Source organism: Malaclemys terrapin, chromosome 3 (genome assembly GCF_027887155.1).
Source record: "Malaclemys terrapin pileata isolate rMalTer1 chromosome 3, rMalTer1.hap1, whole genome shotgun sequence".
Classification (NCBI taxonomy): Eukaryota; Metazoa; Chordata; order Testudines; family Emydidae; genus Malaclemys; species Malaclemys terrapin.
In genome coordinates, this window is record NC_071507.1 from 162502998 (window position 1) to 162529432 (window position 26435).

Here is a 26435-nt window from a genome sequence, read left to right on the forward strand (position 1 = left end):
TCTTGTCCTCTTTTTCTTTCCTCTCTTTTTGTTCATTTCCTTACTAAGTTTGAATGTAGACTGTAATCTCTTTAAACTTATTTTCCCTACTTATTTCTCTAAAGCACCTAGCACATATTTGGATATTGAAAATCAATTCTTCATGAGACATTAAGTTTGAAGTCTATGCTTATGCACAGAGGAGTGTGTGAAGACACTTCTTGTAAGCAATCTGATAGAAGTGAGTTTTTAGGAAGCATTTAAATGGGGAGAGCTTAAATGCTAGGCAAATAGATTTTGAAAGGGGCAGCATGGAATAGCTGTGTTAGAAGGAAGAAAAGAGGATATCAATTATCATTAACAAAGCAGAAGTAATATGAAAGGAAACAAAGCTGGAGATGTATGTAGAAGCAGAGTGATATAAGACCTTGAAATTAAGCAGAGAAAGTTGACATAATTGACCCGATCCTTGTAACCTTATTATCTCCTTTATTGCTACCTCTATTTTACTATTGATATTCTACGGGAAATGATTTAAGTTTTCATCCTCCAATTCCCAGTCCAAGGGTAGACTGCTGATCCTGTATGAGGCCCCATGGAAATCAGTGAGGCTCTATGAAGGCATAGCATGCACTAAATTGTAGGGTTAGAGCTTTCATTACCAACATTTGTTGCTTGACTTGTTTTATGTCAGTACATTTTTTAAAATTAAAAAAAATGATGAAGATATTTAAAACTAGAAATATTAATAGTAGTATGAAATCAATGTAAATAAAGGTGTCAGAGAAACTAAGCTTTAAAAGAAGCATTTTATTTGGTAAAAAATAATAAAAGTAATAAATTATTTCATGACAAATTTTGGTTTGCATTTGTACATATACAGTATATGCATGGCATTAACTACCATGTAATGTAAGTATTTCCAGTGAGAAACCAGAGTTTACATAATGAATAACAGTGCAAAACTAAATCCAGATTAGAAACAGGCATATTAATCTGGCATGCCCAAAACCTAGCTTCATGGAATTCCCTGGTGCTTTCAAAACTTTTGTAAATTCTGTTTTCTCCTTTGCAATCAAGAATACCAATTCTGGATGCTTGTATATGTGTATAACATCCTGTCTATTTCCTTTGCATCATCTAGATTACACAAAGCAGAAGCAATAGCTACCATTTACATGGGGTTTGGAAGGGGCAATAAAATCCAGATCTGGCTACAGCTTGGCTGTGTGAAATCCAGACATTGCTCTAAGTAAATAAAAAAACATATATTTAGATTAACAATTGATTGGAATATGTGATTTGATGCCCAAGTAGTATTATGAGTCTTTAGACCATGATAAAGGAAAGCACTTAAGCACATGCTTAATTTTATACTTTAACTTTATGCTAGGACTACTTGAGTGCTTAAAGATAAGCACATGCTTAAATGCTTTGCTAGATTGGGTTCTAAAAGCTTGATACAAAGGCCATTAAAATCAGTGGGAAACAATCAGGTTTTTGAGCTCTTTGACTGCTAGATGAGGCAAGAACAGGCATTGTAGAACAGACACTTAAATGCACTATGTTCACATGCAAATATTTGGTGTTTTACATCCAGTCTATACTTAAATCAGTAAAGAAAATAAAATGTTGGTAGTGGTATCCTGTCGGTATTTTAATTGCAGACTCGTACAGGAAGGTTTTTTCCTGGCCTATGTTACACTCTCTGTACTCTACTTGTAGAGAAAAAATGTCAGGTGAGCAGTCCATTCTCTCCCTCCCCACCACGCAATTTTCTCAACCATACCCATCTAGAGAGACAATTGGCAAACAAATGTATATTACGTGCATTTTACTGGAAATGTTTATATGTTCTTTCTCTTGATTTAGCAATCTGCCTTTGATAGAAGAAATAGTAATTTTCCAAAAATTGTAACAAACTATATCTCATGAGATTTACTACATGTATGTACACACACAGGGAACTGCAACTTTTAGCACCTGCCATGGTAGCCCCAAAAGGAAATATATGAACATTTTATGGTGGTATGCTGGAGAGCTGCCTAGGGCAGGAGAATGCAAATAAATGAGCTTCCATTGCTTACAAATCCTGACTTACAGGGCCATGAGCAGCTCTGCAGCTTGTACGTATTCCAGTGGAGTTCTCATAATTGGGACACCCTCCTGAAAACCTGCTGATCATAAAACATGTAATGTTAATAAAAAATGCTGCGGTCTAGAGAGTAACAGGAGTCCATACTGGGCAGCCCCCTAGAGTTGTGAGGAGGCATTTCTCCGTACTGAACACTCCAGCGATGCCAGTTCAGCATGGAAAAGGCAAACTAACAGCATGTATTAGTGAAGCAATTCATATACTTTCTCAAATATCTCAGCTAAGAAGGAACTGAAAACTTTTGGTAGAGGGAAAGAGAAAGACCCAACATACAATTGACACACAAGAGATCACCACTAACTGTAAATACCATCCCCACTATATAATAGTTATTGTTATTATATATCATTTTGATTAAAACTGTTCTTTGGGAAATGTCCTGATCCTGCCTCATAGAAGTAACTGGCAATAACCATTGTGATTTTAATGGGAACAGGAGAGGGTTCTAGGTGAAATGCAGCACGCTATAGTTCAAGGACTCCCATCACAGCCATAGGTGGGGAGGAATAAGCAGGTTTCTGACGTAGCCGATGAACATATCAGGCATGTTTAAAAAAAAAAAAAAGAATTAAATAGCATATCCCTTCACTGGAATTTTTGAGGAGTGCTGTTGGGAGGGAGGTATAATCAACCACTGATTATACATTTTACTTTGGTCTATGAAATTTTAAAGATAATCTGCTGTCTTAACTGCATCTGGAAATTCAGAGTTCAGCTAGGTAGGGCCTATTATCTTTGGGTCACATCTCTTTTAGGTTTCAAATGGAATGATTTTATAGACCTCTAAGGGGGTAGGATAGAGGTCTATCTGATCATGACTGATGTGGCAAAAGTAAATAAGGAAGTGTTATTTACTCCTTCTCATAACACAAGAACCAGGGGGTCACCAAATGAAATTAATAGACAGCAGATTTAAAACAAACAAAAGGAAGTATTTCTTCACACAACTTACAGTCAACCTGTGGAACTCTTTTTCCAGAGGATGTTGTGAAGGCCAAGACTGTAACAGAGTTCGAAAAAGAAGTAGATAAATTCATGGAGGATAGGTCCAACAATGGCTACTAGCCAGGATGGGAAGAGATTGTGTCCCTAGCCTCTGATTGTCAGAAGCTGGGAATGGGCGAGGGATGGATCACTATATGTTAGTATAAATCAGAAATAACTCAGTGGGGTTACAGGAGTGTAGAACACTTAGATACTATGGTGCCGTGGGCCATATTTGTTCCAAGTTATACAGATAAAGCTAAATTAAGTGAGATCATAATCAGGGCCTCTCTGTCAATCCAGTAATGCGAGATTAATTCAAGACAACTTTTTCCATAATATTAACAATCACTGCATGAAAATATGGTTGCTATTTAAAAAAGTTATTTGGATGGGAGTTGCTCTCTTCAACAGCACAATATTCTTATTCAAAATCCCTCCCCCATTAAAATAAAGGAAATAACATACAGAAATCACTGGTGTGCTCATCTCAACAATCAGTTCAGGAATAGACATTAAAAATAAATGTTTGTGAATGAATTAACATTAAATATTAATCATCAGTGTCAGACTCTTCTCATATGAAATGTTGTTGTAGCCATGTTGGTCCAGGATATTAGAGAGACAAGGTTTCCCAGATCTAAAGAAGAGCTCTGTATAAGTTCAAAAACTTGTCTCTATCACCAAGAGAAGTTGGTCCAATAAAATATATGCTTCACCAACCTTGTCTCTCTCATACTCTTCTTATATTTACTATGCACAGTAGTGGGGTCCTGATTATCTTACTGCTTGATACAAGTAACTCTTTATTGACTTCAGTGGGAATTACTCATGTCTTAGTTAAATAAAATGGTTGGGTCCTGATCCAATGTCCATTGAAGTCACTGGCAGAACACCTGAATTTTGCAAACAGATTATCTCAATTTGATAAATCCTTAAATTAGCACTGACCGATTCAAATGAAAAGAGTTTGTGAATGTTTCCATACTTTAAAAAACGATTTGAATGCAAGCTGGTCAAGTGAACAGTGAGCATTCCTGTGCATGGTCCTTTGGTCCATATAGTAAATAGGAAGAAATTAGGAACAGGAGTTTATAAACAAGATAGGTGAAATCTTGGTTCCACTAATGTCAATGGGTATTTTACCACTGACTCCAAGAATTTCACCCAGTCTGTCTAAAAGGTCTTTTGTTGCTTCCATTACTTTAGTCTTTGGAAATACTTCAAGTTTTGAGTGAAATAAGTGCCTACAACTTTTCTTAACTGGACTACTTAAGTTAGAATTGCAAATTCAATTGCTAACATTTAAAGCTAGGTACTATATGGGGAACTTACAAACTTGATTGAGAAATGGTAATCCACAGACTAATTTTCTTCCTTGATGCTCCAAATTTAAAAATACAGGAAAGCACATGTTTCTAAGGATGCAGTAGGGAATATTGGCATATATGATAAAAAGTTAACTGTACATTTGAGGATTAACTCCAATTGCAGCCTACTTTCAATAAATCTTGATGCATCAATAGTTTTTAAAATGTCACCCTACAGTTACAACCACTTCACATTGTAAACAAGTACACCACACCCTGGTGTGAGGGTCACTTTGAGGTTTGTGGTGATATGTAATTACATACAATATTCAGTACAATAAGTGAGATTCTCCATTTGTTACCCTCACAGTTCAATACAGTCTGTGTGGACAATCAGTAACATGGTAAAGTCTGTAAGAGGCTTTCAAAAATTAGTTTAAATGGCTAAGTAACATACAATTAATTAACATCTGCTTTTATTACTTTCAAGAGTACATAAATGCTGAAAAGACACAGCAGACCACTTATCCCAGTATTATTCTATTTTTAAATGATAGGTTTTTGAAAAAAATATTAGTTGGAGTTTAAAAAACCTCCTCCCTCTTTTTCACACTTATAAGGTATTATTACATACTTTCTGAATGAGGGAAAGTATCTATCTCAAATTAATCTTACAGTATAAACATTATAAACATCTAATTTAAAACATCTTTTAGACACAGAACTTGTGTAATGACTGAAGTATAATAACTCTAGGTTTATTACATAAAAACATATACATCAATTCCAAAGTTCTAACCCCTTGTAAACTTTACAGGCCTGCCCATCCATCTAAGTCAGTTAAATACTTACAGTCCTGCTGCTGCCTTTGCTATTTTTCACACAGTCCTCAGACTATATAGGTGTTATTTGTTTTTGTATAGTAAGTTTCCAAACTTTTGCATAAATCCTCGAAGCTTGTTTTCATTTGGCTGTAATGGACGGTATACAGTCGAGTTGTAATGAGCCACCTGATTGCCCCTTGCATAGTTATTCTCTAAGGTTTTGCTTTTTGTTTCTGGGAGGTGTGTACTGCTCTTGGGTGTATTTCTTGCGGGCTGACCAGAGCTTTCCATCTTCAAGAATGGCTCAAAGCGACTATAAACACGTCTTTCACTCAAACGAGATCTTAATAACTCCTCTTTGTGTTTTGAGTTTCCAGGCTGGGATGTCATTGTGCTTACTCTTTGTGGAGGACTAGAAACAGATGCAGTTTCCTGGGTAGCATTAGTTATAGCTTCTTTCACCTCTTGGTACTGGATCTGTTCAGTATTAAATCTTGGAGTGGATGCATCTACTAGAGTTTCTAAGAACTTTTCAGGGGGGCATAAAGTAGGGCACTTTTTACTGCTTTCATCAAATGGAGGTTTTGGAGACTTTGGTGGCTTGGGAGACTTTGGTGGGCTCAAAGTGACATCCTCTTTACTTTTATGCAAGTTGCCTTGTGAATTGGATGAGGTGGTCCTCTTTTTTCTTGGAGAGGAATCAGCCTTTGTCTCAGATATTTTTGGCTTTTGATTCTCTTCGCCTTCAGAAACCAACGTGTCAGAACTGCTGCACATTCTATAAAACACAGGACCTTTGTTTTTTGACAAGTTTTCCTTCTTGTCTTGTGTGAGATTTAGCAATGACCTCAGTTTCTGGGATCCCTTTTTCAGGAAACTTGGTGAATTCTTATTTTCTTTCTTTAAAGTACATTCTTTGCTAGGTTCCTCTTTGCTATCTTCGGCTAGAGCAGCCACAGAGATGGCCTTTGTGGTAGTGGGGCTCTTTGATTCTTCTTCAAGATTTTTCTCTTCATGTTCTATGTGGTTGGTCACACTGTGAAAGCTTTTAGAGTTTTTTATTGTATCCTCTGGGGGCTTTAGATTTTCTGGCCGCTTAAGTCTCTGCCTAGTCAGTGTGCTGTAAACATAGCTGGACGCCTGTTTGTTGACACCATGATCCAAAGTGGACTTGGAGTTGTCAAATATAGGGAAACTTCGCCTTTTTAGTATATTTTCATTTTGGTGGTTCTTCCCATTTTCTGCCTGTCTGTTTACATAGAAGGCTGTGTACATGTAGATAGATGGGTCCTGAGTGGCATTTGGGTATAAAATAGGTTTTTTGTTTTCTGCAACCTGCATTCCAGACTTTTTTGGTTCATCTGAGTCAGGTGGGATGTTAGTGCTGACCTCTGCTGATTCTTTGTCGGTCACATTTTTCACAATCGGGATATGATTGGGCGTCCCTTTAGGTGTTTCGCTTCCCTCTGAACCAACGATAGTTGAATTTGAAGAACTTGTACAGCTGCTTACTTCCTGCTGTTCTGGCAAAGTTGGCTTAAAAGCTAATGATGACCTCAGGCGAGAATGAGAATAAAGGGCATGAGCTTTAATATTTTCTGCTGTGTCATAGCCCTCATACCTATCACCGACTGCTGATCCACTGCAATCTGCAGCAGAATCTGACTGATCATTTAAGTATGACTCAATTCGCCAGTTACGGAGAAATGATTTTGTAGTGTGTTCAAGGGTTGGCATCCTCTGCTGCAGATAGCGGATATGATTATCTGTTCCATTGAAAGACCTCCGTACAATTGAATTTCTTTCTGCAATATTTATCTTTGGCTGTGCAAACCGATCAGCAAAACTTTGTTGGGGTGCATTGCAATTGTTTGTATAGCCTCCCTTTAAAGAAGATACGATACTAAGGCTATCAGATGGCATCTTCCAAGTATTTGATACATTATTGGCCCGATTAATAGCTCGGTGTAGCAAAAAGTAAGGAGTCCTTTCTGGGTTTTCCCCAGCATAACTATGTCTCTTCCAATGCTCATTTTGTTCACTGGGTTGATTCTGCCGAATTTTATTTTGCATGTTAAAACCTGGATGAAAGGGTAGTTTGTTGTAGGTTTGATTTCTCAAACCATATGTATCTATTTCATTCACTGCATATCTTCCTCGAGTTTTCAAGTAAATGGGATCTAGTTTGTGAATCTTGTCTTGCCTACCAAAAAGGTTTCGTTGGCTGGAAACCGAAGCTAAAGAAGACTGTGAATGCTGGCATATGCCATTCTCCCAGAGTATCCTCTGACTATTTACCCTACCTAATTCTGGGGCAAATGAACTAGGAACAGAGGAACGGGCATACAGTGTCCTAAACTCTTCATCAAAGGATTCAACCAGTTGTCCTGTGATAACTTGAACCATGCTGAGGTTGGTTTTTTCAAATGACCACATAAAGCTGAAAGCAGAACAAATTATAATTAGCAATACTCTAAAACTTTTGGACAAATGCATCATACCAGGTCTCATTATTATGAGGGCCTCCTCCCACTCTCTGATTTAGCAAGCATATTTTTTCATGCACAAATACTTATTCATGCAGTTAATTGTGAGCATGATTCATGGCACTTAGATATGGAGGGCCTGATCCAACTCCATTTGAATTCAGTGGGAGACTTACCATTGATTTCAGTGGGAGCTGCATTCTAATTGTACTTACAAACACTTTACATTTCAATGTTTCCATCCACAAATTGGGTAGATAGGTGCACATGTGCAAATAATTTCACTAGCAATTAATAGTGTATGTAAAACTATAGGTACAATTATTTGTAGCTGCAAAATTTGGGGGGAGGGATAGCTCAGTGGTTTGAGCATTGGCCTGCTAAACCCAGGGTTATGAGTTCAATTCTTGAGGGGGCCACTTAGGGATCTGGGGCAAAATCAGTACTTGGTCCTGCTAGTGAAGGCAGGGGGCTGGACTTGATGACCTTTCAAGGTCCTTCCAGTTCTAGGAGATGGGATACCTCCATTAGTTTATTAAAAAAATAGTTTATTGAAATTAGCCCTGCAATTCAGAGGCCGCATCTGAAAATTAGGCCCACAGTATGCATAAGTAATTTGTATTATTATATGAAAATAGTAAATTAGGAATATATGCAAAAGTCTTTCCACAGTTCTGAAGAAATAAGAGCTTGTCTACACAAACATTTACTTTGCTGCAAGCTAGGATGTGAATCTACCCCATTCTAGCCTGCTGTGGATTAACTGTCTGTGTGCTCCCTGCTGCCATATATTAGTAGTTTGTTAACGTGCTTCAATGTAATCCAATTTCAAAGAGGACTAGATCAAAGCACATTAACAAACTTTTAATGCGATTCAGCTGCGTCTATGCAGACAGTTAGAATGGGGTAAATTCACACCCCCGCTTGCCACAACTAATTGTGTGTTGACAAGCACCATAAATCCTCAAAAATATGTACACTGGAATTGTTAAATAAATTAACTCCTCCAGTAGACCCCAAGAATTGGATAGTGAAATCTCTTCATAACATACATACATAATACTTTGATAATGGAAATTTAACTCTCCTGTAGTGTGTTCAGAATGGTTGAAGACGTACCAATCACAGCATTAATGGAGAAGGTAGCTTTACATCAGCAAAAAATGCAAAAAAACCCCACTATAAATGTTGTGTCACATGGATGCATTAATGCCATTGTGATTACCAAGTGTTACTCCTGGGGGAATTCTACATCACTGCGTTTGCACAGAATTCATGTCCCCCACAGATTTCTTTGCTTCCTTGCAGAAAAATGACTTCTGATGGGGGAGCAAAGGGAAGCCCCAAGAGTGGTCACACACCCCTCCCTGGCATTGCAGGCAGGTTGGTTCAGGCACATGGAACCGCCAGTAGAGATGTAAATCACCACTGGGGGGAGGGGCTAGGCAGTTGTGCATGTGTGAGAGGGAGACACTCTTTCCCTCTCACTCACTATTGCAGCATGCTCGGCGTGGAGGGGCAGGGTTTTGGGGTGTTTCTGAGGAGGTAGGTATGGGGCAGGCTCTGTCCCCTCAGGCAAACCACAATGTAGCAGCCTGCCTGCTTAGTGAATTCCCCCAGGCGTATAAAACAGGTGTAAAAGGTTTAAGGCTCCTTTACATTGCCAGAGTTGTGTAAGGGACAGTACGGCCTTATAAATGCTTACGATGTTTTAGTGATTAGAACAGGTCTAAATTTTTGGACTGAAAAAATTTCCTATCAAAATGTGCTCCATGAACTGTTTGCTACTGATCTTTCTGGAGATGGTCAGTAGCCAATATAAATTGTGAGTTTAATTCCCCAGTCCTCACTTGCTGTTCAGTTGCCTATGATGTAACACTGAGCCTACGACTGCATTTATTTGTTGACTAATAACTAGAAATATAGGATCAAACCTAGTTACATTACTAGTAGGCAAGGTGGTTGGTGGATCTCCTCCAATGCTCCCCACTCCCATTCTCCATCCATTGTATTGTAGTTTAAACAAATTACCGAAATAATTGAAACCAGAGTGATTATATTGCATTATTTTGACAAATAAAATATGCAGAATTTTAAAATATTCTATGCAGAATTTTTGACACAGAATTTCCCCAGGAGTAAAGTGCCACACCGTGATGTCACTATTAAAACTACATATTTTGTAGATTACATTTGTAACAGATATACATTTATTTTATGATCCCATTCTTCCTTGCATCAAAATAATGAAAGAAAACTGAAAGTGAAGGTATTAAGCAATATGTTACCATTTATTGGTCCTGATGATAGTAATAAGGATTGTTGAGTTAATTTGAATGTCTTACTTCTTTTATTTTATTTGTTCAGTTAGTTTTGTATTTTTCAGGAAAGAAATATGAAAATATAATAGAATTACATCAAAAAGTTAACATAATGCATCATGTAAAACAGTTCTATTTCTCATTCATTTTCAATGAAGTTATTAAATGAGTGTACTGTACTTTTGAACATTAAAAAATTCTGTAGTTTTAACTAATTTTTAGAAGACAAATTCAAATATGATAGTCCTAGCTACCATAATTCCTTGAAACTTTTTTTTTAATGGAAGCTTAATTTCAGCAGAAATGGATTTAGGCCCCAAAGTGTCTGGTCATGAAAACAGCAATTTTCTAAAATGCTTTTCTTTGAGACATAGTAATTTTCAAAGTCACATTCTCACAGACACTAACATTTCAAAGGCATTATCAGTGAAAGATGTCAAACCAGTCAGATTCCCTCTGCGTCCTCTTATCCTTACTCACTTTTGAACCTGGCACTTCCCTCATCACCTTGCACACCTCACAACTGAATTTAGTTAGCTGAGTCTCACTAAGCATAGGGGGCCAGATTGTCAGCTGGTGTACACTGGCAGAACTCTATCAGACACCAGCTGAGGATCTAGCCCATAATCTCTATGTTGCTGCAAATAAATTTGAGAGCCCAAAAGAGAGAAGTGTTGCAAGAAAAGCAAATAAAAACGTTTAATAATGTGAAAGACAAAGTTGGCCATCCTCCTTTTAGCTTACCACATTTTTATAGTCTTTTCTACCTCCTCAATATGTAAGTTATGGCAATTTTCACTCCCTTGCACATATTTGTATATTGTTAAGTAGATATAAGTTGGTCTAAGGGAAATCTAACCAAGTGTAAGAGAGTCTAACTTATCTTACCTTATACATTATCACCTCTGAATTTGGATCACAGTGTAGAACACAAAACAGGAAAGAACAAATTAACGATGCAAGTATCTGGAGGACTATTACAAATAGAAGTTTAACAGGAGAGCTTATGAAATATACCTTGGTGATCTTTTCTAAGGAGAATATTAAATAAGAATAATTAAATGGTATGGGACAAATACTGGGGTCCTTACTCTGGCCTGGTCTACACTACCGGGATAAGTCGACCTAAGCTATGTTACTCCAGCTGTGCAAATAATGTAGTTGGAGTCGACGTAACTTAGGTCGACTTACTGCGGTGTCTACACTCAGGGGAGGCTCTATGTTTTTTGCCGCTCCAAGCACAGCAATCAGGTGGCCTTCGGTGGCATGCCTGTTGGGGGTCCACTGGTCACGTGGATTTGGCAGCGTTTCTGCGGTTGATCTGCCGGTCCCTTGCCTTCGGCGTACCTGCCACCGAATTACTGCCAAAGCCGGGGGACCAGCGGACCTCCCGCAGGCACACTGCCGAAGGCTGCCTGACTGCCGCCCTCATGGTGACCGGCACGCCGCCCCCCGCAGCTTGCTGCCCCAGGCACAAGCTTGCTGCACTGGTGCCTGGAGCCGCCCCTTTCTACACTGCACTGTGTCGATGGAGACGCCCTCGCATCAACTTACCTCACTCTTTTCGTTCCAGTGGAATACCAGAGTCGACGGAAGAGCAACCTGCGGTCAATTTACCGGGTCATCATTAGTCCTGCTAAATAGACCCCCCACTGCATCGATTGCAGCAGCGTTGATCCCCAGTAAGTGTAGACATGACCTCTGTTTTTACTGACTTCTTTGAACTGAAGCCAAATTGAGTCTGTTTGAGTCCTTATTCACTAAATACTGAATGAGGAGTTCAAAATTTGGCCCTACATTATGTTAGTTACCCAACAAAACTTCTATGTCAGACTTATTCAATAATATACAATATAAATTATATCAAAGTTAACCATAGAGTATACTGACCATTTTCAGAAATAGCAAAGTTACTTATCATGAAAGAGTCATATTCTGATTACCTTTAAGGAAACATTCTATTCACAGCTTTGTGTATTGAACTTACCTGTAAGTACCATACATGACTTTCTTACAGTCAACCAGAAGAAATTTCTGTTCCATTTTTCCATGGAATTTTGCCCCTGATTTGGAATAATAATCTTGTCCTTTTACTGTCCGCACCCTGATGTTCTGAAAAAGATTATAGAAGATGTTTAAAATGAACAAAATTAATGTTGCTGTTTATATTTAAGATCTCAGGGCCTGATACTGCACTTTTAAGTATCAGGGATGTAGGGAGTTGGAGGCTGAGAGAGAGAGAGAAAGAAAGAAAAACTGTTACCTACCTTTTGTAATGTTATTCTTCGAGATGTGTTGCTCATGTACATTCCATTCTAGGTGCGTATGCACCCCTGTGCACAGTCGGAGACTTTTGCCTTAGTGTTATCTGTAGGGTCGGCTGTGGCGCCCCCTTAGTGTTGCGCTCATGCATCAGTATACCGCCGAACATGCGCTCCCTCAGTTTCTTCTTGCTGGCAACTCCAACAAAGGGCCAGGAGGGCGAGTAATGGAATGGACATGAGCAACACATCTCGACGAACAAGTTACGAAAAGGTGGGTAACCACTTTTAATTCTTCGAGTGCTTGCTCATGTCGATTCCATTCTAGGTGACTCACAAGCAATATCCTCGGAGGTGGGCTTGGAGTTCATGGTCTTGTGGCTTGCCACACTGCTCTACCGAAACTAGCATCATCCCGCGCCTGCTGGATAATGGGACGTGAACGTGTGGATGGATTACCTGGTGGCTACCTTACAGATGTCCTGGATAGGTACCTGGTCTAGAAAGGCTGACAAAGAGGCTTGCGCTCTGGTTTAGTGGGTGTTCATGATCACCATCATATCAGCAGTGAATGCAGGCAGTGACACAAGAAGAAATTTTTTGAGCAGACACGGGACGACCTTTCATCCTGTTGGCCACCATGACGAACAATTGCGTCAAATTGCGGAATGCCTTGGTCCTTTCAATGTAGAAGGCTAGCGCCCTCCTGATGTCTAGGGAATGCAACCTATGTTCCTCCTCCTCCTCGTTATGCGGCTTTGGGGAAAAAACAGGTAAGTAAATGTCCTGACCCGTATGAAACTGTGAGACCACCTTGGGCAGGAAAGCCGGGTGCCGCCGCAGCTAGACCTTGTCTTTGTAAAAGACTGTATAGGGCGGTTCCGAGGTAAGCGCCCTAATCTCAGAGACCCAGCGGGCAGATGTCATTGCAACCAAGAATGCGACCTTCCAGGAAAGGAGAAAGAGAGAGAAAGAAGCCAGAGGCTCGAAGGGAGGGAGGGGGGTCCCGTGAGCTGCGACAGCACAAGATTCAGGTCCCACGGAGGGATGGGGTCCCTGATGTGCGGGTAGAGGCGCTCGAGGCCCTTGAGGAACCTGGCAATCATGTCCTGGGCAAAAACCAACCTACCGTCAAGTGGCGGATGGAAGGCTAATATAGCAGACAAGTGGACCTTGATAGTTGAAAGGGACAGGCGTTGGAGCTTGAGATGCAAAAGGTAGTCCAGGATTAACTGCAGTGAGGCCCGCTCGGACTGAATGCATTTATTTGAGATCCAACAAGCGAACCGCTTCCATTTGGGCAGATAGGTTGCCCTGCTGGAGGGCTTTCTGCTGCCCAACAGGACCTGTTGGACACCAACCAAGCACTCCTGTTCCTCTACATTTAACCATGCAGCAGCCAAACTGTCAGGTGCAGCACCGCCAGGTCTGGATGCAGAAAACTGCTGTGGTTTTGTGTGCAGATCCAACCAGAGCAGTAGCCATAATGGAGCAACCATCAAGAAGTCCAGCAGCATACTGAACCAGTGTTGGTGCGGACACGCCGGCGCTGTGAGGATCACTTTCTTCCTGTCCTGCTTGAACTTCACGAGGACTCTGTGGATCAATGGAACTGGGAGGAAGGCATACATTAGAGCCCCCGGCCACAGAAGCAGGAAAGTGTCCAACAGGAAGCCTCTGTCGAACCTCTGAAAGGAGCAGAAAATGTGGCATTTCTTGTTCTGCCTAGACGTGAACAGGTTCACCAGTGGAGTAGCCCACATCTGGATGGAAAGACCACTCATGGCGAAACGAGAAGGTCCTGCTGAGGTGATCTGCCAAGAGATTCCTGGCCCCGGGGAGGTGTGCGGCTACAAGATGGATATTGTGTTGTACACAGAATTCCCATAGCCTGAGGGCTTCCTGGAAAAGGGTAGATGACCTAGTTCTGCCTTGCTTGTTGATATAGAGCCACTGTATTGTCCATCAGGACCTGGACCACCTGGCTATTTAGGTGAGGTAGGAAGGTGTGGCAGGTCAAGCAGACCGCTCAGAGCTTCCTGACGTTGACGTGTAGGGAATGATTGAGATAGAACCAATGACCTTGCATGCTGAGATTGCCAAGGTGGACTCCCCATCCCAGGTCTGAAGCATCGGAGACAAGGGTAACCAATGGCAGGAGGGGTGGTGGAGGGGGCTGCGAATGGAACTTCTTCCAACACCAATGCAGGATTTTGCCACCGTGCGAGTGATGACAGGATGTCATCCAGGCCCTTGACCACACGGCCTATGTTGTGTCTGTTGGGGACGAAGATAGATGCCAGCCACGCCTATAGTGGCCTGAGGTGGAGCCATGCATGCCGGATCATGTAAGTACAGGCTGCCATATGGCCCAACAGCCTCAGGCACATATGAGCGGTGGTAAGAGGGTGGGTTGCACGCACAAGATCAGGTCTGCCATGGCCCAGAACCGGGTCTCAGGAAGGAAGGTCCTGGTCCGAGTAGAGTCGAAGACTGCTCTGATGAACTCTGTGCGCTGCACTGGAACTAAGGTTTACTTTTTCTCATTTATTAACAGTCCCAGGTCACGACAGGTGTAGCAAACCAGGTTGAAATGACTCGAACCTGATCCCGGTATCGGCCCTTTATTAAGCAGTCGTCGAGATACGGATACATTTGCACACCTTGGCACCTCAGGTAAGCAGACACTGGCCACTTTGTAAATACTCTTGGGGCCGACGAGAGACTGAAGGGCCGTGAATTGAAAATGGCAGTGGCCCAACACAAAACAGAGGCAACGCCTGTGCCCCAGGAAAATGGAAATATATGTCCTTTAAGTTGAGGGTGGCGTACCAGTCTCCCAGATCCAGGGAGGGAATAATGGAGGCCAGAGAGACCATGTGAAACTTCAACTTCTTGAGATACTTGGGTCCGAGGCCCCCTTTTGCTTTTGGGATTAGGAAATAGCGGGAGTAGAACCCTTTCCCTTTCATGTCTGGAGGGACCTCCTCCAGAGCCCCCAGGCACAGAGGTTCTCAACCTCGTGAATGAGTAGTTGATCATGAGAAGGGTCCCTGAAGAGGGATGAGGAAGGGGGGTGGAAAGGAGGGTTGGCCAGGTGTAGCTTGAAGATATTATGTCGAGCACCCAATGGTCCAAGGTCAGCCGCAACCACACCAACAGGAAGGGGGGTGGATTCTGGGAAGTGACTGGGGTGCTGTCTTTGGGTGTATCCTCAAAACACCTGCTTCTGGCTTCCTTGGCCTCTGGAAGAACCAGGCTGGATAGAGGAATGGGAAGACAAAGGGTGCCACAGCTTAAACCCTTTGTCTCTTCTTTCTTCCTGTAGGGGGACACCCCAGGACATCGACGGAGGTGGAGGAGGTGGGGGATGGAATGCCTTTCTAGTCTGCAGAGGGGTGTGTAGGCCCAAGGAACGGAGGTTGGCAGAGGAGTCTTTAAGGCCATGGAGTCATGCATCAGTCATCTCCAAGAAGAGCCCTGCTGCCTCAAACAGGAAGTCCTGAAGGGTGGACTGCATCTCTTGAGACAGCCCAGAGACTTGCAACCAGGAGCTGGGCGTCATGACCACCACAGTGGCGATTACCTTGACTGCCGAGTCCATAGCATGCCAGGCCATCTGGAGGGGGCCTCTCACCACCACTTTGCTCTCATCCACCAAGGTGGCAAACTCCTGGGCTCGGTCCTGTGGAAGGCCCTCCTTGAACATGATGATGGAGTCCCACAGGTTGAAGTTGTACCTACCTAGCAGGGCCTGATGGTTCGACATCTGAAATTGCAGGCTGGCTGTTGAATAAATTTTCCTGCCAAACAAGTCCAGCCTCTTGGTGTCTTCATTTTTCAGTGTGCCACTTGCCTGGCCCTGCCTATCCCTCTCATTGACGGCGGACACGGCCAAGGACCCCACTGGAGGTTGGGTATACAGGTATTCAAATCCCTTTGCTGGGACATAGTACTTCTTTTCCGTGTGCTTGGAGGTAGGTGGAATGGAAGAGGGGGTCTGCCACAAAGATTTAACAAAGATTTAGGACCCCTGAGTGGATGGGCAATGTGACCTGGGCTGGGATGAAGGAGTGTATGACTTTTTAAAGAGGTCGTTGAACTCTTCTGCTAGCTTCTCGACCTCCAAGTTCAGGTTGGCAGCCACACTTTTGAGCAGGGCCTGGTGCTCCTTGAGGTTGTCAGGGGGGGTTGCTCATTTGCTCTTGAGTTCAAGGACGAAAGGTTTTGCAGATCCTGCACTTGTCCTTCCTGTGGGACTCCCCCAAATACTTCAAACAGCTCTCCTGAGGGTCACTAATGGGCATTGGCCGGCTGCATGATGAGCATGGCTTATCGCCTGGGGAACGGGGCATGGCCTGCTCCAAGGCGAAGTCCCAGCCGGGACTCTAACTCAAACTACTACTCGAAAACTAAGCTTAATAGTCTAACTACGTACCTATCAATTAAATACAAAGGAGACAGAAGAATGGACTATAAGAACCACTAACGCTCTTGCGCTGCAAGACAAGGCACTCTAACCAACAGTCACGGTTGGTAAGGAACTGAGAGGGCGTAGGGTCGGCGGCGCTAATATACTGATGCATGAGCACGGTATTCAAGGGGGCCCAGCAGCCAACTCTCTGAATATTGCTAAGGCAAAGATCTCCAACGACTGTGCACGTGGGCGCGCATATACCTAGAATAGAATCGACATGAGCAAGCACTTGACGAAGAAAGATTATTACTGCACAGGGAAACCCTGTGCATGATAGATAGTAACTTCTGATCTAACCTGGGAGCCCCTTTTAGGCTGAAAAGTTTCACTGTACCTTTGTATCTCTGACTCTGGCAAGGGACAATATAAACTCCCCTTTTGTAGCTGGCTTTTACCCTGGAAGCTTCTTGTAAACAAGGTGCCTGCTGAGTATCTATGTGATACAGGGTGCTTTAGGTAGCCATGAAAAAACACCAAGAAAGGGAATGAGCAGAGGGTTAAATATATATTCTTGTTGTGCAGAGCTTATTTATTTTCTTCTATCAGATTTCCCTATAGTTTGTGGTGTTATAAACTATTTATTACTATTTAAAATAAATGAAACACTAACAGGGTAACTTGAAAGGTGCTAGAATAGAAATGAAACCAATGAGTTATTGTATATACATACCTACACAGAATTTGCACATTTACAGCAGTATCTTCATTATTATTACATATGGTCAATATATGAAATAGTGGAATATAACATTTTTGAACAAGGATCAATAACTTGCCCAATCCTAACTATTCATAAATAAATAATGGGCTAAATTCTGCCCTGACTTATACCATATGATTAAATGCACAGGTTGGCAATCAGGGCAGAATTTAGCTCTGTAAAAATGTAATTTGAGGGAGGATGTAGGAGAACCATTAGGTCAAGGCATTGTCTACATCAGTGGTTCTCAAACTTTTGTACTGGTGACCCCTTTCACATAGCAACCCTCTGAGTGCGACCCCCCCCTTATAAATTAAAAACACTTTTAAATATATTTAACACCATTATAAATGCTGGAGGCAAAGCGGGGTTTGGGGTGGAGGCTAACAGTTCACAACCCCAATGGTAATAACCATGCAACCCCCTGAGGGGTCTCGACCCCTAGTTTGAGAACCCCTGGTCTACACTCTACAGAGTGAGAGGAATCAAAATAAACATTTCACTTTAAAAACAAACCCTACAGCATTCGTTTCCCTAAGTTCCCACTAAATTGACAATATTTTAAACCTTAAATTTGCCAAAATCTTTTACCCGGTTAAGTGCTCCCTTAGACAAAATATATTTAGCTAAACCATGCAAATTATATTATATTATGACTATAGAAGGTGTAAGGGCCTATTGTAATTCACTGAAGAATATTTCTAGGGAAACAGAAATTCAGTAAAAGTTTTAGAAAAACTCCCTAAAGTAAAAGATGAATAGCAAATAATGGGTGGTTTGAAGAGTCCTATACATTTTACTCTTGATTTTTTTTTAAACCATCTCAAAAGATCAGACAGTTCAAAGAGCCTAATGCCATCTGGAACCATATCCATATCCAGAGACAACTGCTAGTGGCCAAGGGTCTGCTGCTGCTGCTGGCAAGTTATACCATACCATGGCTCATTAGCTTGAGTGATGTTGTATGATTAAAATAGGACTATGTATGTCATTGTTGCTACCACTGTTATACAATTGCAATAAATGTTATGGAAAATATGTCATGTAATGTATCAAAAGTTACAATCTATCAAATGATTATCCTGTTTATATGCATGTTTCATTTTGTATCTGAAATTAGGAATATTTACTGTATACTTGTATTTCAAATGTGTTTGCTGCTTGGGTAACACTCAGAAGGTAGTTTGCATCCAGTCTAGTCAGCACATTGTGAATGGACTATTCAAGTTGATGGCCCATTAGAGGTCACTTAGCTTGCACAATCGATGATGGAAGAAGCCTGTCCCTGCCCGAAAGGCCTTCCTGGAGATGTTTTAACCAAAGTATGGGTAATGGCTGCTCCTATGAGTCATCAAATCATGCATGGGCATGTGACTAGTTCATGTGACCCTGGACTCCATCATGTGCTGTAATTTCCCACAAACTAAGACAGAGTAATCCCTCCACATGGGAGAAGGTAAAAAAAAAACCCCTGAAAGCATCTCCATTTTGCCTCTTTCCTGCTCTGATTTCTGGACTATGGACTTACACTAACAGTAGCATTACAACCAATGGACTGAGGACGGTCCAATCTTTTGGAAGTTACCAGAGACTTAAAAAGCCAGAAGTTTATTCCATCACTGTTTCAAATCTGATACAAGGACTTTACAATGAGTGCATGTATTTGTTTTCCTTGATCATTATAACTCTCTCCTCTTTCTTTTCTCTTATAAATAAACCTAAATACTAAAGGATTGGCAACAGCTTGATTATTGGATAAGATCTGAGTTATATATTGACCTGGCTGTGTGGCTGATCTCTTGGTATTAGAAGAACCCTTTGTTTGATTAAATTGGTTTTAAATAACCATTCATCATTAATTCTAGAGTTTGGGTGGTGAAACAAGGGCTGGGATACCTAAAGAGACTGCATTTCTGACTTCTTGTTAACCAGTGTGATGAGACATAAGTTTACTTTTGTTACTGGCTTGGTATATCTTATGGAAGAATAACAACCCTCACAATCCCTTAAGCGTTTACAATATAATCTAGTTAATCTGCACTTTGATAAACTGACAATTGTCATTGAAAGTTGCTGTCCAGTGAAGTAAACAAAAAGTGAAGTTTTGCTTTTGCTGTGATAGGACCAGTGCAGGTGACATCACAGTCCCTGTGGAACAAGAGTCCTATATTGTCACATTGCATTGGACCTGAAATTTCAAAGACTCTAAGAAAAAGGGCTACTATAATTACTGTTTTCCCAGCTGCTCATTGTGGTGCTGCTACTGCCCAGGGGGAGGGGCCAACCTCCTTGGAACTCTGATCACTGCTTTCTGCACCTAGAGTTCTAACCTTTACACCAGAGAACCAACTCACTGCTTGTAAAGCATGGAGCGAAAGTGGTAGCAGCTTTGCATGGAGTAAGGAAGCTACTAGAAAGGTTTTCTCCAATGCTTTGCTGTTGCCCTCTTCGAGATCAGCTCTGAGAACAGCTGCTTCCATCTCCTCTGCATTCCCCATGGAACGGAGCTCAACAGCAGGGCTTTATTGTAAACTCATCTTTGATAGGTTTTCAAGGTTCTTTTTGGCCAAACTTTCAAACCTGGGTGCTTAGAATTAGACAAAGATGACTAACATTTTCTATCTTGGTGACAGAAATCAATAAGAGCTGTGGGTGCTCAGCACATCTGAAAATCAGGCCACTATTGACATAGGCACCAAAGCATGGATTTAGTGCCTAACTATTGGCACCGAAGACTTTTTGTGAGTTATTTAGACTCTGAGGGCTTGTCTTCTCTACCCCATTAAATCAGCGCTGTTGCCATCAATGCAGTTGCGCCGATTTAGTGCGTCTGGTGAAGACACATGATGTCGATGGCAGAGCACTCTCCTGTCGACGTAATTACTCCACCTCAATGAGATGCGGAAGCTATGTCAGTGGGAGAGCATCTCTCACTGACATAGCACGGTGTAGACTTTAAGTTGATGCAACTTACGTCGCTTGGGGGGGGATTTTCCCCCCCCCCCCACATCCATGAGCAACATAACTTATATCGACTTAAATGGTAGCGTAGACAAGGCCTGATAAATATTTGCCTTCATTGCAGTCGATATAGGTGAGCTTTCACCTCTCAAGGATAGAACGGATTTTGAAGAGAGGAAAAAAAAGCCTAGCCACTCCAAGATCCGAACTTTGTCTTTGAACAGCTGGACCTTTTCCACAGCACAGGAGCATTTGACGATAGCTCTACAAACAGGTGGCCTTTATTTTTTAAACCAAACATTTTCTTCCCCTTTAAACTATTTTCACAAACCTCTCCCAGGTGAAAAGTACTGCCAAATTCATACTTTTCTTTTCAGTACAGGAATTCTATGTCTTTCTAGAAGAGGCATCAATTTCTCTGTTAGACACTATCAATTTCCAAACAAAATTGCACCATACAACTTTAATGGATGTCAAATTATACCCTAGATTCATACTGTAAGATTAATCTCTTTTGGTTATTTTCTAATGGTCTAACCCTCTTATTTAGGGTAAAATTTTCTTTAAATAAGGCCATTGCAAAAAAATGTACATTGGTGTTTTGAGACAATCTTTTATTTAGTACTCACTGTGCACTGTGACCTAGAGCATAAATGTCCACTTTTACCAGTAGATCACTAACTGGAACGCCTTTCCCGCCACTAATGAAAATAGATTTAGTTAGGACATTCTTGCATCATTAATTTGCTGGTGAAATGTGGTGTAGTAGATGAAGTAGGAAGACATGAATACACTAACTCTTCCGATAAAAGCAGCACTGAGCTAAGGTATGGTCCATTGCCAGAGGTGTCTTTGCCGTCTCACATGTTTGTTTGTTTTTCTTCTGTTTTAATTTTTTATTGTCTGCAGTGTTGTTGTAGCCATGTTGGTCCCAGGACATTAGACAGACAAGGTGAGTGAGGTAATATCTTTTATTGGACCAACTTCTATTGGTAAAAAAGACAAGCTTTCAAGCTACAAAATGCTTGAAATAATAAATAAATTATTGTCAGACTATCATGCTTTTCAATCAAGACAACGCAACTGGGCTAAAAAGAATACTTTGACTTGCAGAAAGGAAGCCATGGTTGGGAAACTAGAAAAAAAGTCTCTTGGCAGCCAGGAAAGCACTCTAGAAGAGTTTGTTTGGTAACAGTGAATTGACAGTGCATTTCCCTTTTTCTTATATCCTGGTTCCTATTAACTCATCCTCTCCTTTCATTGCTCCATGTCTGATCTCTTCCTCCTTAATGAAAAAATTAAACTAATAAAATAATGGAACTATAAAGATAAATGCCAGTCATCACCCTGACTAGTTTAACTGTACAGTGTATCCCTTTTATCCATCCTTCACCTGGGTATTTCTCATCTATTTTAGACTGATTTTCTGGCCAGAAACCATGTCTTTCTATATTTCTATAAGTCCCCCAAATATTTTGAGTAATACTGTCATATAAATGTTAATAAATAAGTAAATAAGCTACAACTTTGGTTCTTAGATATGACTGCACAACTCTTAGTTCAACAGAAGCTGTGTGAACCTATGTGGGAGAACAGTAGCAAGTCTCCAATGTGATAGAAAAATATAATGGAAATATTTTTCCAAAGCATTTCATTTCAGCAGATTATGTTTTTGGGGCCTGTTTTCATCAGTGTCCTGTATTTGCTGTCAACAGTGTCTAGAAAGAATTAAATGGATGTCTAATATTTTACCTAAATACATTTTTTTAAAGAAAAAAAGTTTCAAACATTTTTTCATTAGCAATCATATTATTTATTATGATGGATCTTTTGTATTATCAAGATATGTGATTTGTGCAATGGATTTTGAATTAGTTTCTGTTCTGCTGTTAGGGCCTCATCCAATGCCCATTGAAGGCAACCGAGAGACTCCTAATGACTTCACTGGACAATGGATCAGATCCTTAATTCTCAGTTCTTTGCATAGATGTAATCCCCAGTGAAGTTAATGAGAGCTGTGCATGCCTATCTGATGGCAAAGGTAGTCCTATATTATGGAAGCACAGGAAAGCTTCTGTTGAAATACAGCATTGGCAAAATGTAATGGATCTGATTCAGCTCTCAAGTTCACATATGCAACTCTCATTGTGAGCCTAGGTGTTTGCATCTTAGGGCAGAATTTGCCCAAAGGAAATAAAGATAATTCTTTATCATACTGTATTATAGAAATGTCATTATTTCCTCATCCTTCCATTTCAGTGAATATGTAAAGGGTGTATCAGGAGATAAATGCTTCCTGACAAATTTGTTTTCTCATCATGCAGCAGCAAGTTTGTTTCTTGTTTCTCACATGAGAAGTAGATACAAGTGTTTGCAAACTACAAAGTCTGTCACATACCCCACCTATTATCTCATAAAACATGATGATCTGATATCAGTTGAACAAGTCGGATCACTTCTCAGGTATTATAAAACATGTTCAAGCTCTTATGTTTGTTCATTATTTTACAATCAGAAGTCAGTACTCAAATTAAAAAAGGGCAGCACAGTGATACTTAGATGCAGTTTTCTTAGGTACCCTAGTTCAAATCTACTAATTCATCTTGTTACTGCAGCACCTGTCAATCAACCAGAAACAAAGGGGGCTAACACTTGCTTCTAATAAGTTTTGAAAATAATTTGCCTCTACAGTTTTCATTAGGTAGACGGCTCTTATCTGGGAAAAAAAAAAAATCACCAGAGGATTTTTTGATGACTCTTTTCTCCTCCCTCCCTACACAAAGGAATTGGGGATCTGAAACAAAAAGTTGGAGAGGTTTAAACAGATGGGTGGGGAAATTATTGAAACAACTTGTGTGGGGAGGAAGAGAAAAAATAATGCAGGAGATAGGGGGAAAGATAGAGAAGAGAGGTTTAAGATAAACTTACGAAATCTAAAGCAGAGAGAGAGAGAGGTACAGAGTGTTTAAATTGTATTTGAGTTTCTTTTGGCTGCCAATCAACTAATAATAATACTTTCAAATAGCTTCTAATAAACTCACCTTCCTAAAATTTTTAAATCTTTCCCCATTTGAAAAAAAAAAGTTGCAGAAAAAGTGTTAAATTAAATATCTGACTTGTTACATTCTTCCAGATGCAGATTACCACAATAATCTTTTCTACAACACAGTCTATCACTATTTTTGGTTATGACTGTCAAGAAAAGCAGATGAACAAGTACTGACATGAAGTCAGAATATAGCTGAGTGAAGATTTCTGCATGGCTATTAAATGCAGTTTTAAGAACTTTGTTTCTCCATAAATAGACAAATGAATGGCAAACATCATAACTCAAAACATAGGGCCTGTTTCACCACTGCATTACTCCAGTTTTTATACTAGTTTAACTTCATTTATTTCAGTGAAGTGAAGAAGAGTCAGAAGAGGCTTAAAGTGGGGCAAAGGCTACCTCTGCAGCCCTAGTCCCTTTTTTACACAATGCCTGTTTTTAGGAAGATGAACACAGACTCTACCATGCTCCTGTAGTGTTGAGCCAAGCCATGTGGGAGAGCTTGCAACCATTTTTTTCCACCAGAGGAAGTGGCTTAAATAGGGTTACCATACGTCCGGATTTTCCCGGACATGTCCGGCTTTTTGGGCCTCAAATCCCCGTCCGGGGGGAAATCCCAAAAAGCCGGACATATCCGGGAAAATAGGGAGGTAGGGCGCGGCGGTGCGGGGCTGGGGGCCGGTGAGGTGTTCAGCAAGGCCTGGGGGCGGGGACGCGGGGCCGGCGCGGTGCTGGGCTGCCCCGGGGGCCAGGCCGGGGGCGCGGGCACTTGGCCGGGGGCCGGGACCGGCGTGGTGCTTGGCCGGGGCTGGGGCCGGGGGCACGGGCCGGGCGAGAGACACCGGGGCCAGAGCCTCTTGGCCTGGGCCAACCGGCCGCCAAAGGGAGCCGCTCGGCCAGGGGGGCCGGACTGAGCTGCGCTGCGCCGCACCCTGTCCCAGCTTACCTGCTGCCTCCCTGTTTCAGGCTTCCCGCGAACATTTGATTCACGGGAAGTAGGGGATGGGGAGGAGCAGGGGGCGGAGCGTTCAGGGGAGGGGGCAGAGTTGGGGCGGGGCTGGAGGCGGGGAAGGGGCAGAGTTGGGGCGGGGCCAGGGCCCCATGGAGTGTCGTCCTTTTTAAAAATTAAAATATGGTAACCCTAGCTTAAAGATACTGGTCACAAGCTCCTTTCATCTGAATGCCATTATGAAAGGTTTCTATTTTTTTTTAAAAAGCTAACTAGAACACTACATATGTTGCCGAAGACTTTTTTCAAAAATTAACCATTACCTTGCTAAATGTCTTTAATTAAGTTAGTTTTATGCATTAATTTTCAAACACGGTCTTAAATTCAGTTATGTACATTTGGGTATCTATTGCAAAAGCAAATTTGAATACTTCCTATAGAACATTAAGTTTTAGAAGTAACTACAACTGGTCATTCCTCAAAAGAAATTAATCCAAGATGACTGCTGTGATATCACAGTTCCTCCAGGACTCTTAAAATGTCTGCATTAACTCCTTGATGGTATAACACTGTAAATAGTCTCGTCACAGTCGAGAACATAACAAACTACACACTTGGTATATTTACACAGAACTGCATATGAATAAGTGCTAAAGTTCAATGAAGGAAGCTACTTATAGTATCTCAGAGGAAATGTGGAGAGCTATCATTGAGCAGCTTCAATATTTTTTAGTGTTATCCTTGGCACAACAGACCTAGAAGAACATCTCACATATTTGTGTGAGATCAATAGAAGTACACTGTATTGGACTGTGCTCCCAATGGTACACTAAGGACATACAGCATGACTTCTGGAGTATTTAGATTCTATCCCTCTACATATTATCTTTCTTACCGGAGAAAGGCACATATTTCATAAATAAAAGTGCATCTAATCATACTGAATATTCACAAGGACAAATATATGGTAAAGCAGTTCATAGGAAAACGATGAAAAAATGGAATCCTGTGCCTTTTGATATAATTTTAACATCAAATCTCTTGAAAGAAAATCTCTTTTTTTTTTTTTAAAGAAAGCCCATATTTTGTTTTCCTAAACAATTTATATTTTCTTTATGCTTACATTTTGCAGGATGATTTTACAAACATAAAAACAAATTGATTAAGTCCTCCCAGAATATAATATTCTTAAAATAATAATAGTACTCAGAAGAAATATGTAGTTTTATAGAATGTACTGCATGTATTTATTTTGCAAGTCCTGAAAAGGACAAACATTTTTTGAAGGTAACAAAAATAGGGTAAGGTTGTGCTTTGAGCCTATTGACAGCAATTATTTTTTCATAAAATAAATTACATAAAATAAATTAATATTAGATATTTACTTCCTAAAAAAATAATATCCTTGAAGAGCACTACACAAGAGCTAGGTATTGTAGTAAACATGTATTTTATTGTAAAACACGAAGCCTTACCCTGAATCTCTGAACTTGAAAGCCCTGTTTTTCTGTCATTTTAAGAAAGTGACTGAAGTTGAACTCATCAAGCAGAATATACACAGCAATCCCTCTGGTAGATGCCTCTACAATTTCTCTGAAGATATCCACATCTGTAAACGTATCCATAATTATGGCAATGACCTGTTTAAAAAAAAAAGAAGAGAAACTACTATAATAATTTAATGTATAAATAGTATTTCTTCATGAACTCAAAATATATAATATTTTGCATAGTGCATCTAATGAATTAGTACTCTCTACATGCCAAAAAGCTCTAAGGTTGTTTTTTTTTTCCATCCAGGATAGTTAACATGGTGCAATTTTAAAGATATTTTGATCCTATCTTTAAGGAAGTACAGTAGGGGCTATATGCTTACGTTTTCATTGGGTAGGTGACCATTTGCACGACACATTATTTACATATATCAAAGTTTGCCAAAAGACTGATACAGTGCTTGTGTAGAAAAACAAATGAAAACA

The 26435-nt window shown here is 40.8% G+C and overlaps 1 protein-coding gene across 1 annotated transcript in view; it reads right to left on the reverse strand.

The window, feature by feature from the left end:
- Positions 1–769: 769 nt before the first annotated feature.
- FAM83B (family with sequence similarity 83 member B) overlaps positions 770–26435 on the reverse strand; it is a 75977-nt gene continuing 50311 nt past the window's right edge. The window contains exons 3-5 of the mRNA XM_054023727.1: positions 25932–26096; positions 12047–12171; positions 770–7692 (exon numbers count right to left, since the gene is read on the reverse strand). Of these exons, the coding sequence (XP_053879702.1) occupies positions 5334–7692; positions 12047–12171; positions 25932–26096 (2649 nt within the window). The 3' untranslated portion in view covers positions 770–5333. The remainder of the gene's footprint in view (positions 7693–12046; positions 12172–25931; positions 26097–26435) is intronic.